The sequence below is a fragment of the Sorex fumeus genome, unplaced genomic scaffold (assembly GCF_029834395.1).
Source record: "Sorex fumeus unplaced genomic scaffold, SorFum_2.1 ptg000072l, whole genome shotgun sequence".
Taxonomy (NCBI): domain Eukaryota; kingdom Metazoa; phylum Chordata; class Mammalia; order Eulipotyphla; family Soricidae; genus Sorex; species Sorex fumeus.
The window spans coordinates 19261874-19276006 of record NW_026606129.1 but is presented as its reverse complement, the minus strand read 5'-3'; the positions used below and the strand labels follow the sequence as shown (position 1 = coordinate 19276006).

The window sequence follows — 14133 nt, the reverse complement described above, 5'->3', positions numbered from 1 at the left end:
TCTTGTGGACATTTAAAACAGTTATATTTTAGGTAATAAGCTAAAGCTAAGGTATCGCTCTTTTGTCAAGTAAATAACCTTAGATTGTATTAATCTAAATCTCATCCTTGAATACTTTAGTGTTATTTTCTCTTTGCTTTTGATCTCTGTGATCAACCTGACCCATTTACCATCGGCATTTTAATTCTATGACCAAATGCAGGAACTACCAGATAGGACTCTTATTTTATTATAATAATAATGAAAACAATAATCACACTGTGTCTGGAAAGATTGCACTGCAGATAGCGCACTTGCCCTGCACACAGCCAACCCAGATTGGATCCGTGGAATTCCCAAACTCTGCGAGAGTGACCCATGAGCACCACTGGGTGTGGGCCAGAAACAAATATATTAAATATACATATGTATTCATGCTATTTTGCAAGCAGGATTGCCTGTTACTAGTTTATAATTTAAAAGAGCAGATACTGATCTCTTGATTCAGTGTCCTTACCCAGTAATTTTGAAATTCAACTTGATAATCTCCAAACACTCAGAGTAAAACTTCTCTACTATCAGTTCCTTTTTCAACTTCTGAAATATTATTTCTTTAATTAAAATTTTGTTTTTAGGGAGGACGAGAGATAGTATAGCTCGGTAGGTTTAATCCCCGGCATCCCATATGTTCCCCTGAGCACTGCCAGGAGTGATTCCTGAGTGTGGAACCAGGAGTAATTTCTGAGAACCGTGGGTGTATGGCCCCCAAACAACAACAGCAACAAAGAGATTTATTTTTGTTATCACCATTTATGATTTTACAATACTGACATGGTAATGTCTCATGCATCTAACACTGCACCTGGCAGCAGTGTGTCTTTCCACCATCAGTTTCCCTCCACCATTGTCTTAGAGTCCCCTAAATGCTTCCCTTCCCCCACCTCAAGACACACATCCCTACCCCCCCAATCAATGATAAACTCCATTCATTAGCCCAGGTCTTAGATTCTGTTTCTCTTTTGTTTGTTCTTTTCTTTTCTTTTCTTTTCTTTTCTCTTCTCTTCTCTTCTTTTCTTTTCCTTCCTTCCTTCCTTTCTTTCTTTCTTTCTTTCTTATTTTCTTTCTTCCTTTGTTTCTTGATCTCTATGGATTCTTTATCAAAATTTAGAAAATGAGCTACAGGGCCAGAGCAATAGTACAGCAGGGAGGGCATTTGTCTTGCAACACGGATTCAATCCCCGGCATCCCATGGTCCCCCAAGCACCGCCAGGAGTAACTCCTGAGTGCAGAGCCATGAGTAACCCCTGAACATCACTGGCTGTGACTCCCAAGAGCAAAAATGAAGTTGGTGTTTAAAAAAAGAAAGAAAGGGAAAAAGAAAAAAGAAAATGAGTTACCTTTTTTAAGAGTGTGGTAAAGGTAAAGGTAAAGGTCCTCCCGTTGATCGTCGATTAGCTCGAGTGGGCCCAGTAACGTCTCCATTGGAGACTTTGTTGTTACTGTGTCTGGCATATCGAATACTCTTAGTTGCTTGCCGGGCTCTCTGAGTGTGAAACTTCATAAATTGGTAATTTCGCACCAGAGAGTAGGATTATAGGTGGCGCTGTGACTCAGATATGCTGTCTGATGCACATATTCAGTGGATTGAATATCTGTTCAAATTGGCAAACTTAAATGATCTACCTGCAATTTAATTCTTGTAAATTTCTAGTTTTAAGTACTCCCATTGTTTCATTTGTATTTAAATGAAATTATGAGTTGGCATATAATATAATTTACATTTTTACTAGTTAGGTATTAAGCCTGGTACTACACTACCTGTGAATATATGATTTTAGTACTTTCTCCACAACCCATTCAGATTGCAACAATTGCAAAGAATTAGATTATGTGTTCCCTGAAACATTTCAAAACAATGTTGAAGAAGGAGGCATACAAAATCATTTAACCATATAATCTGTATCATTTTACATGCTTAAGAACCGGACTAGATTGAATCCAACCAGTGAAGGAGAAGGGAAACAATTTTATCTCTCAAAAGGATTATTTTACCTTATTCTACCATTTATACCTTAATGACTAAGTTTTCCCAAGGAGTTTCTCTTCAGCCATTTCTTTCATTAATTACTTGCCCTTCTTTCCTCCTGATTAGTTTGAGATATTTGACTTTCTAAGGGTTTTAGTAACTCTTACTTCAGTACATTTGTCATCTTTATGGAACTTCTTTGGCTTCTGTGATGAGCTATTCTTGCTCTGAATATATTTTTAGATTAATTTTTCTCTTTAGGCGCTAAGGTCACTGAACCTGCTCAGATTCCCAAAGTAGGGGTTCTCTGGAGGGTCTTGGCAGTGAGATCTCTACAGAGAAGTCAGATCAGTTTACTAAAACCAAACCAAAGAGTCATTTATTGTGCCCCCTACCATCCCCTCCCCCACCGCACCCCCAAGAGAGTTCATCTTGTTTAAGAAAGATAGAGTACTTAAGTCTGGGGCAGTTGGACACCAGAGTTTCTCAGGCAAAAGCCAAGTGAATACATGGCGATAGTCTGTGTTTGAAAAATTGGATTCAAGGGTCTGCGGCCAACCCTGGTTTCCATCCCCAGCATGATAGATCCTGATAACCCTTGAAAGAACCATGACAATCCCTGAGCACTACCAAGTGTAGGCCCCCGGAGGGCAGAGGGGGATGGGTTCCAGAAGAGCTGTTTCACAAATCACTAGTGTAGTATCCAGGAAGTCAGCCTGAACTGGAGAGGAAGTTAAGAGTGCTCACAGCAAGCCCGAAGATGACGATGAAGAGATGAGAATTAAACAGCTGAGCTCCTAGAGATTGGAGGCAGTAAAGCATTCTAATATGAAGTAGAACAAAGATTACTGGGGTGAGAGCAATAGCAAAGAGGGTAAGGTGTTTGCCTTGCATGCGGCCGACCTGGGTTCGATCCCCGGTATCCCATATGGTTCCCTGAGCCAACCAGGAGTAATTCCTGAGTGCAAAGCCAGGAGTAACTCCTGAACATTGCTGGGTGTGGCCCAAAAAGGAAAAAAAATAAAAGAACAACGATTATTGCTCCTGAAAGTCATGTTAAAGAGTATCTTTCTGTTCAGTAATGCCATGCACCTCTATGTGTTAGGACTTTCCCGCTTCCATCCTTCATAGCTTCGTTTTCAAGCTCTCCAGCACTTAGTTCTTATCTTCACCTAAAGTACCAGTACTCAAAGGCTAATAACGACCTCTGTTCCTGAGCTTCTACGACTTGCCAGGCACTGTTCTTGGTACTTTCACATTATCTCATCTGGATCCCAAGATCAGTGTTATTATCTCTGCTTAATAGATGAGGCAGTTCAGCAATCATTTACTCAGGGTTATGCAGCTAGCAATTATGCACCAGGAATTTGAACACAGGCTTTTCTTCTCAGGTTTGTGATTATTCCATTTTACTTCGTTATTATGCCCTCTTTGCGCCTTCCTGTAATCGTTCCTCTTTCGGGCTGATTCACACGTTAGAGTTGCTCTGATAGTATCATTTTTTGTTTCTTCCCCTGTTCAAAATGCCCTCGCTGTGTTGCTCTTCCTCAGTTGTACATTTGGTTCTTTCCAGATCTGCCCAATCCTTTCTTCCGTTCTGCTTGTCCTACCTGGTAGTATTTCGCAGCAGTACTTTTCTTTCTTATCACTCATCGATCAGTACATTGTGTACAGGACACTGGGAATCCTCATTTGCCTCTATTGTGGTTGCCTTCCCCACTGATACTGTAGGTTCCTCTTCTAAAAATTCTTGCTCAGACCTTTTGTGATTGTACCCAGTTGTTATTTTACTTTTAGAGAATTTGACATTTTACCTTGGGTCCTTTACTGCCCATTGGTTATTGTATTGTATAAATTGGATTGTATAAATTGTATTGTATAAAATACAAGACAATACAATACAATAAATTGTACTGTATGAAAGCATTTGCTTTTTCAGGTCATCGAAATTATACTTTTTTTTGCATCATAAATATCTGTTTAAATTCCTTCCAAGTGGATATTTGTTACTTTTTTTAAAAAAATTATTTTACCTCAGAGCACCTCATAGAATTTTGACCCAAAGGGCATTTAAGCAATACTCTTCTATGCCATTTGAAGTCTACATTTTAATTAGATAAAGCAGACGGGGTGGTCATTTAATAATGGAAATCCTCGAAGTCGTTTACATTTTTTTACATCGAAAAGTTCAATGATTTTGATTTTTTTTCTGAAGGTCATTACTTAGAAAAGTCACATTCTGGTTCTGCAAAGCAAATAGTTAAAACAAAGAAATTGGGCTGGGGATGTGATTTAGAGGTTAAGTATTTTTCATCCTTGCTTGAGATCTGGATTTGATCTTCAGGAAGGAGGGAAGGGAAGGTATGGGAAGGAGAGGAGAAGGGGAAAGAGAAGGAGGAAGAGGAGGGGAAGAATAAGAGCCTACGTAGGAGGGGAAGGGAAGATGGAGAAGGGGGAAGAAAATGTTAGGATCTGGGGAGGTAGCTGAAAGGGCTTAAGGGACCTGATTTGGTCCCTGATGTCACATGGTCTCGAGCCCCTAACAGAGTGAACCACACACAAGCATGAGGCCGGGTGTGACCCCCAAGCACCAGGTGTGCCCACCCCCCACTCCACCAAAAAAGCAAGATCAGCTCATTTAATTTTATTTGAGTAAAGCAAATCCCTGCCCTAAATGCGTAGGCTGTAATTTATTTTTCTTAAAAATGGTGTTCACCATGTAATGGCTTTCCACATATGAAGACATTTGAGATGTTTGGATGTTGAAGAGCATCATTACCCCTGTGGTATATTTCCCCATCTCTCACCTTCTTTCCCATAACCTGTCATGCCTGACAATGGCATAGGTTGTTGGCAAATACAGACTTGCACTAAAACTTAACAGAGCCCTGGGCATCGTACACGGATGAGAGTTTGCAGGTAATTCTTAGGCTTTTGCTAGTCAGTGACAATTTTCTGTTTTCTTTTTTTCAGGTTTCCTGAAATGCAGTTTTTCCAACAAGAAAATGTGAGAAAAATTCTTACAGATGTTCTTTTCTGTTATGCTAGAGAAAACGAGCAGTTGCTTTATAAACAGGTAATGAAAATATGGTACAGGTGGCATCCATTGACTCAAAATTTTCTATACAGCTTGACAAATGATAGAGCAATAATGTAGCCTTTATTGTATCCAAAGTTGTATCATAATAGTAAAGCAATCAAAGAGCTGCTTGTCAGCTGCATGGTGAGAAAAGTAAGCTCATTGAAGCACATATGCTTCTTCCTGATTATAAGACATTCCACCAAATTGTCTTCGAGAAGGCGTTCAATCTTTTCTTTCAACTTTTGGGAGTTTGTTTATAAACAGCATCTTTGAAGCCAATCTTGTAATAAAACTTTTCAGAGTTGTATGTATAAACAATGTTTCTAAGCCCAGCATCTATAAATATGTGACATGCCATATAAAAGAAATAATCTGCTGTCCTTTTGCTCTTTACATTTTACTGTCACATGACCTCAGAAAAATCCCTCTTAATTTTTTTTTTTGAAATTTTTACCCAGTTTATTTAAAGGATCCTTTTGTTTTTATTCATCTCGGTATTTAAGAAAAATTTGATTATGTTTTATTTCAATAGAAACGTGTGTTAATTTATGTAATAGATTGTGTAATGTATAATAAAGTATCTGGATTTTTCTAAAGGTTCTGATTCTACTCAAAATGCATATCTACATAAAAACTTGAAAGTGGAGGAGATTAACCTTACCTGTTTCTGCTAAGGAATTACTCCTTGATCTCTGTTCAGGATTACTCCTGATGGTGCTTGGAGGGCCATACATAATGCCAACCAAACCTTGATTGGTCGCAAGCACCTTACCCACTGTGCTATTCTATCTCTCCTGCCCCCCACCGCCCCCCCCCCCCACACACACACACACTCCTCCCGTTGTTCATCAGTTTGCTCAAGCGGGCCCAGTAACATCTCCATTTTGAGACTTGTTGTTACTGTGCTTGACATATTGAATACGTCACAGGTAGGTTGCCATGCGGGCGAGATACTCTCGGTAGCTTGCTGGGCTCCCCGAGAGGGGCAGAAGAATCGAACCTAGCTCAGCCGGGCTGGCTGCATGCAAGGCAAACTCCCTACTGCTGTGCTATTGCTCCAGCCCCCTGTCCCACATACTGTTTTTTATTTAATGTATTCTCCAAGTATATAATAAGTGGGAATTTGAATCAGATCAGTAATTCCCTGGGGCTGGAGAAATAGTACAGTGGGTAGGGCACTTGCCTTACATTTAGTTGGCCAAGGTGTGATTGCTAGCACCCCATATGGCCCCCAGTACCTGTCATGAGTGATCCCTGAGCACAGAGCCAGGAGTAAGTCCTAAACACCCCCAGTAGAACCCAATATCAACCCCCACAAATTAGTAATTCTCTGAGACTCTGGAATGATGACATATCCAAGAGGTAACCAACTAACCATTTTAATAGAACATCTGTATGGTAATAACAATGCATTTAATTTAAAATAAACTTGGTAATAGGAAAGAGTGGGAAGTGGAAAAAAAATGTCACTTTCATAGAAGAAAAACTGTATAATGTTAAAAAGTAAATTCAAAATATCAGTACAAAAACAATACTGTTTAAGGACATAGGTCAATTTGTATATGGAAAAGTGATAACATGGTTTTAGATTGCAGACCATTCAATAAAAATATTGCTTCTTACCAAATGAGTAAATAAACATTATTATTCCAATAAGAATCTGACAGTTGTGCCTCTTCAGCAGTGGACATCCTATTTTAAATTTATCTCCTAAAATCTTAATAATTTTAAGGGAGGTAATATACCTTAGTAGTTAAAAGCAGTAGGTGTAGACACTAATACTTCATTTAAATTATAGCTCCACCATTTATTAGGTACATAATAGACAAGTTACTTAGCTAACTTTCTAATCCCTAGACTCATTATCTGTAAAATGAGAGCAATCAGAGCTTCAACTTTGCAGTTGAAAAAGCTAGTACTTGCTCAGTTCATGTTGGTGGTAGTGATAGTTAATTATATTGTCATCATTCAGATGTGTTGGAGTTACCACTGAATTTAGATTAAGGAGGGAATGGCAAAGGGAGATGTGGAGACTTCTATAAAAATTCTATGAACAAAACAATGTGGTGATAGTAGAGGAATCTACAAGTTTCTCACTGTAACAAACTAAGAACTTGTCTGAATACATGCAATCTTAATATAGTAAGAATATGTAATATTCTTTCTAAAAATTTTTTGTGTGTGTGTGGAGTAACACCCAGTGATGCTCAGATTACTCCTGGCTCTGCACTCAAGAGTCACTCCTAGTTATGCTTCGGGGACCATATGGGATGCTAGTGATTGAACCTGGGTCAATCACATGCAAGACAAATGCCCAACCCACTGTCCTATCACTCTGGCCCCAAGAGTACGGAATATTCTTATCAGGACATTTTTATTTACTGGGGAAGGATAATCACTAGCCTGGTGATTTTCCACACAGAGAGAAGATTAAGTACCTTTCGTGGGTAATAAATGCCAAAAGAAGTAAAGATGTAAATGTAAAAACTGAAATTTGTAAAAATACCAAGGAAAGAATATAAATATTAAAAACAAATCAAAGACCAGATTGGGGGAAAATAAATTGCTATTAGCATAGCATTTGTAAGAAACAAGAAATAGAAAATCCCACTCAAAATGACTTAGTCTGTTTACTAGCATATGTTGCAAGAAGTTGGGGGCATGGAGAGGGGTACAGAATGACTCTGGAGCATTGACTAGTTCAGTAGCTCAGAAACTTTATCAGTGATCCAGGTTTGTTTTTTTGTTTTGTTTTGTTTTCATTGTGTTGGCTTTTGTCATCAAAACTCTCTCCTTCATGCCCCCTCATTCTCTTTCAAGTATTTGAGATTACATAACACTAAAAAAAATTAGGGATGACTTAATTAACAAGAAAATTGGGGCAGAGAGAGATAGTACCTGCAGGTAAACCACTTGTCTTCCACGCACCCTACCTGGTTTTGATCCGCAGCACTGCCAGGAGTGATTACTGAGCCAGGGAGCAAGCCCTGAACACTGCTGGGTGTGGGCCCAAAGACAGAAATGAATAAATAAATGAAATTCTCTCAGTGGTGGAAACGGGAGAGTGACCAGAGGTTAGTTTCAATTCCCGGCACCACGTGGCCCCCGGAGCCCGGCCAGGGGCAGCCCTGGAGGCCCCTGACACTGCAGGGAGAGCAGGAGAAGCAGCTTGAACACCCAGGGCCACCAGCATGGATCCCCCAAGCTGGTTGGTCCAGTCTGGCTGTTGGGGCCTCGATCTCAAGAGCTCAGATTGGGAGGCCCAGTTTTAAAAAAAAGTACCCCAAATTACACATTTTCTCTTTTTCTTCAGAGAAAGAAAGGAATGGAGATTTTAAGAAGTAGTATTATAATAGAAGCATGCTACATGGACAGGGAGCAAAAAATGTAACTGCGCATGTCATTGCCTGATGTATGTGGGTCACTCCCTGTTCGTCTGTAAGGAAGATTGGCCTGCAGTGTGGGAGATCAGATTCTTGATAGTTTGGGCAGCCGGTCCATTACCGAGTAAAAATGATTATTAAGTGCTTCTGGACATCACTTATAAAATTATGACCTAGGCATGTTTAAAATACTATAGATTCTGTGCAGAGAGATACCTTGAAGAAAAGGACTGACTGTTCAAGCCAGATCAAATTGAAGAAAAAGACCTTGAGTTTCATCACAAGCTGTTAAAGCTATTATTTTGTACTAGGTGACACCCCGTTTAACATCGACCATATTGTTAATAGTTATGGGATTTTATTGAATTAATGAGACTGTTATCATGTAGGAGAATGTCTTGCTGAGTTAATTGAAACTGCAGAGATTATATAAATGGTATTAATGAACTTTGACTGCCTGATGCCTCAGCTTTAATAAAGACTGCTTGGTGGGCTAAATGAACACAGGCAGATAAAAGAACAGGTTCAATTTTGTGAGCCTACAGGCTGTTGATGAACAAAACTTTGTTACCTTTATTTTCAATTGGTGTGAGTTTGAAGTGCAAAGCCGCCTAGCAATCCAGCAGGGAGACAGGCTGTAAGGAAGCAGAAATGCTGACGGTGGAGATGGAAGTCAGATCTACATTTGGGGAAGCAAGGAGTTCCCTGATAATATGTTATTTTTATTAGGTGTCAAATTTATGCTTTGTCATATTGAAATTACAGTCATATTTTACACAGTTCTCTCTTGCTTCGTAGGTATCTCTATACTTACCATTTATACTTAACCACTTAGAATCATTAATCAGTCCTGCTGGTCTAAAATTGAAAATAAAATCAGCACTCTCTTCCAAGTCTTTGGAGAAAATATCCCCAATTTAGCTGGAACTCAGTACTGCAGTTGCCAAAAAAGACTGGCTCAATGTTATTTGGAGAACTCTTCATGTTCTTTATTCCACGAGGACCCTTACTTATTGATTTAATACTTGAGATACTCCTTTGCACTTTACTTAGTATACTTTGAGTTTTACTGGTGTGTTGCTATGTTAGTGGTGAACACTTCCTTCATTTGTGTCTGTGTAGTGACCACCTTGTACATGCAGAGTCTTTATGAGGGGCAAGTTTTTCAGACATGTACCTACAACAACCTCTTGTTGTCTAGTTCTCGCACTCAGAGAACCCGGCAGGCTACCAAGAGTATCTTGCCCACATATATGCCAGACTGGGAACACCTGTCAAGATAATTAGAGGCTGCCCCAAAAGCCTCCATCCCTCTCGGAGAGCCCGGCAAGCTACCGAGAGTATCCTGCCTGCACAGCAGAGCCTGGCAAGCTACCCATGGCACACTCGGTATGTCAAAAACAGTAACAATGAATGGTCCTCATTCCCCTGACCCTGAAGGAGCCCCCAATATGCCCCCAATATGCCATCGGGCTATACTAGCACGTGACAGTGACAAATCGAGACATTACTGATGCTCGCTTGAGCAAATCAATAAACAACAGGGTGATAGTGGTAGTACCTGCAAGTGTAGACACACTCATCACTGTTCGCAAATTCTAACTGTATAGACACTTCTCTACTCAATTTATTATCTTGTTGCAGTTCCTTCTACACTGCAAGCTCCTTAATGGTTGGGAACTTACCCACTTCATTCACTTTTGTGTTTCCAGCACATCCTAGATATAGTTAAATAATTTGGGGAATAAATGAAGACAAGTCATGTATGAATAAATGAAAACTAGAGAGGAAACTAGTGCCATAGAACCTAAAGAGGGGAAAACACACTTTAAAAGGCGGGAACAAGCATTTAGTCAAGAGCTCGTTCTTACTAAGACAGCCAAAATTTCTCAGACATATCCCAGGTTGGGGAAACCACTCATTCAGAAGATTGCTGCCACTGCCAGCAGTGTCTCCAAAAACTTGGTAATTGCCACAATATAGGCCATTTGCATTGAAAACCTGGTGACTTTAAAATACCTGTTTTTTTCAAGTTAATGCATTGCCCATAAAAATTGCAGTATTTTGTTTAATATTTTGTATAACTAAATGACATGGAAGTTTATATGCATGGAAAAAAATAATAACAGGAAAAAGAGTAGAAAATATGTCGGAATAGGATATTTTTCAGCTCAAGTCTTTACAGTAGTAATATTTTGGTTGATACACAAACCCAAGTCAGAGAGATAGCAGAGAGGTTAAGGAATATGCTCATATGTGTGCAGCATGGGTTTATTTATCTATTTATTTATTTTATTCGTGAATCACCATGAGGTACAGTTACAGGCTTACAAACCTTTGTGCTTGCGTTTCAGTCATACAGTGATCAAGTACCCATCCCTTCACCAGTGCCCATTTCCCACCACCAATGGTCCCAGCATCCCTCCGACCCCACCCTGCCTCTGTGGCTGGGCATTCCCTTTTGCTCTCTCTCTTTTTTGGGTGTTATGGTTTGCAGTAGAGGTATTAAATGGCCATCATGTTTGGTCTATTGTCTACTTTTGGACCGCATCTCCCATCCCGAGTGGGCCCTCCTAGCACCCTTTACTTAGTGTTCCATTCACTGTCTGAGGTGCCTTTTCCCCCAGCATGTGAGGCCAGTCTCTAAGCTGTGGAGTGATCCTTCTGGAACTTATCTCTACTATTCTTGGGTGTTAGTCTCCCATTCTGTTCCTATATTCCACAAATGAGTGCAATCTTTCTATGTCTGTCTCTTTCTTTCTGACTCATTTCATTTAACATGGTACTCTCCATGTTGATCCACCTATATGAAAATTTCATGACGTCATCTTTTCTAACAGCTGTATACTATTCCATTGTGTAGATATAACAGAGGTTCTTTAACCAGTTATCGGTTCTCGGGCACTCGGGTTTTTTCCAGATTTTGACTACTGTAAACAGTGCTGCAATGAACATATAAGTGCAGATGTCATTTCTACTATACTTTTTTGCATCTCTGGGATATATTCCCAGGAGTGGTATACACAGTCTGGGTTTAATTCTCAGTATCCACAGTCACCTGAATAGCCCTGGGTACAGCCTTAGAAATCCCCACCATCACCTCAGCAGTACTAAGATTGCCCATATTGTCCGTCACCTCAGTGCTTAGGCAGCTCCTTGTACTCGGGTCTTGCATGAACCACAGGCCTTATTGACTGACAATTGTGGGAGGGGTCACTAGACGTCCAAGCATCACCTGGAAAACCCCTCCTCCTTACACCCCCCAAAATGAAATATACAGACCAGTGGGACACCAGTAAATCAGAGAAAGAGAGAGAGACAGAAAGTAAATAAATGATAAAGTTGACGTTTCAGAGCTCTTGGGAGAAGCTAAGATTTCATAAATCATTGACTAACAAACCAGTTTAGCTTTTAGAAAAAAAAAATGTGTTTTTTTAGGTCAGAAATAAATACCAGTTGGATAAAGAATGAGCTGTATGCATCTTATTTCACTTAGAAAAGTTACCTTCGTGGGCTGGAAAAAATAGTACAGCAGGTAGGATCCTTGACTTGACTTGTACATGGCCAACCTGGGTTCAGTCCCCTGCCCCCTATACGTCCCCCAAGACCTGCCAGGTTTGATTCCTGAGCACAGAGCCACGAATAAACCCTGGGTACCACCAGTGTGGCCCCAAATCAACAACAACAAATTGCTACAGGATTCATTCATTTGGGGGCCACGAAGATAGTTGAAAAGTTTGAAGTTCATGAGACCTTTGATACCACAGGTTGTCCGTGAGCAACACTATGCTTGTGAATACTCCCAGGGGCGCTGGGCCTGAGACAAGCATTGAAGCGTCATCTAGCCTGGTCGACTGAGTGCCATCAGTCACTGCAGGTGACACCCAGGGCCCCTGAGCATTGTTCGGAAGGGTCCCCCTTCTGAAGAAAAATGTGCCCTTTTTGTTTCAGAGGGCACAATCTCATCTTTTTTTTAAATGCAAAGTAGTATTCTATTGAGTATAATTGACTGGAATATGAATAAATGAATGAATTAGCTTCCCAGATACAACAAAATTCTAAACTCGCTGAAAAGAATGATGGTTATCAAGGGTAAGGCGAGCGGGAGAGAAGGGAAAGGGAGATGTGAGGAGAGGGCTCAGGTTGGTGGAATAGCCCTGGAGATTTGTCAGGGGGACCCATAACAACTATATATGGAGAGAGCTGTCAAACTAAATCTCTTAAATTCTTAATATTGTTACATCCGTGAAAAAACTAAAAAGTTAAAGAACCTTTTACTTACCTAATCTTAATATTAGAGCACTGCTTTGAGGCATGGAAGTAAACCAAGAATCCAGAAAGGATCATTTTTTGATTTTGCTATTTTGAGTTGCACAGTTTCTCTGTGACATAAGATACATTTGAAAGCAAAAGACATGATAAATGCAGAGAAAAAAAATTTGCAACAAAAGTGACTTAAGGCTTAATACCCTGAATTGATGAGGAACTAATTCTACAAATCATCAGGAAAAAAGGAAACACTTCAGCTTCATTAAGAGAAAATGGGCAATTCATTAAAGAAAATGGCCAATGAAATGTTTGCATTCAGTCTCACTAGCGTTTAAATAATTTAAAACAACAACTAAACTATTAAACTGACGGAATTTTTTAAAAAGCACTAGAAATATGGCTGAGGATGTTTGTGATGGCCATTTTAATGTAAAGTAAGGGAATTCGTTCTGGAGGGAAGATGAAAAAGAGAGAGAGGGAAGATAAAAGAGAGAAAGGAAGAGAGTGTTACGTTTCAGATACTTTAACAAATTTTTTTTTGTTTTTTGTTTTTTGTTTTTTTTTTTTTTTTGCTTTTTGGATCACACCTGGCGATGCACAGGGGTTACTCCTGGCTCTATACTCAGGAGTTGCTCCTGGCGGTGCTCAGGGAACCATATGGGATGCTGGGAATCGAACCCGGGTCGGCTGCATGCAAGGCAAATGCCCTACCCACTGTGCTATCTCTCCAGCCCCACAAATGTTTTTATAATTAACGGAGAATGTCCTACTTAGAGCATTCGAAGGAAACTATTAGAAATAGGTAAAGATATTTTCTTTACTTTTTTTTTTGTTTTTAACTTTCTCCCCCCCCTTTTTTTTTTCTCTATTTTTAACTATCCTCCTTAATTTCGCTGTGTGGCTTTGTGCTTTATACTTTTCTTCAACAAGTTACTGTTATTTTGATGATTAAAATTATGATGTTTAGTTTTTGTTTGTTGTAGAGGGAGGAATGGTTTGTGCTCCGCCCAACAGGCTTACTCCTGACTTTGTGCTCAAGGATCACTCTTGCAGTGGGACTAGGGGAACATACTGTGGTGCTGGGAATCAGAGCAGGGTTGGCCACATGCAAGGCAAGCACCATCCCCACTGCACTGTCTCTCAGGCCGCCAGCTCTTGTTGTAGGAATAAATCTACCAAAATTTTAGTACCATTTACCATGACCAAATTTACCTCTGACCTTGCACCCACCTTCACTTTCCTCCGCTGGCTTCCTGCCAGATCACCACCTCTTGATGATTTTAAAACACAGGGAGTTCAGGTTGATTATTTCTTTCTGATTCTCTACTGTGTTCTTCTCAGGATAGCTTCTTTAATTTTTGTTTAGTGAAGAGATATTTACCTAAAAAGGCAAA

At 39.9% G+C, this 14133-nt stretch overlaps 1 protein-coding gene across 1 annotated transcript in view; it reads left to right on the top strand.

The window, feature by feature from the left end:
* TBC1D5 (TBC1 domain family member 5) overlaps positions 1-14133 on the top strand; it is a 568371-nt gene that overhangs the window by 343773 nt on the left and 210465 nt on the right. Inside the window, exon 10 of the mRNA XM_056129598.1 lies at positions 4979-5081. Within this exon, the coding sequence (XP_055985573.1) occupies positions 4979-5081 (103 nt within the window). The remainder of the gene's footprint in view (positions 1-4978; positions 5082-14133) is intronic.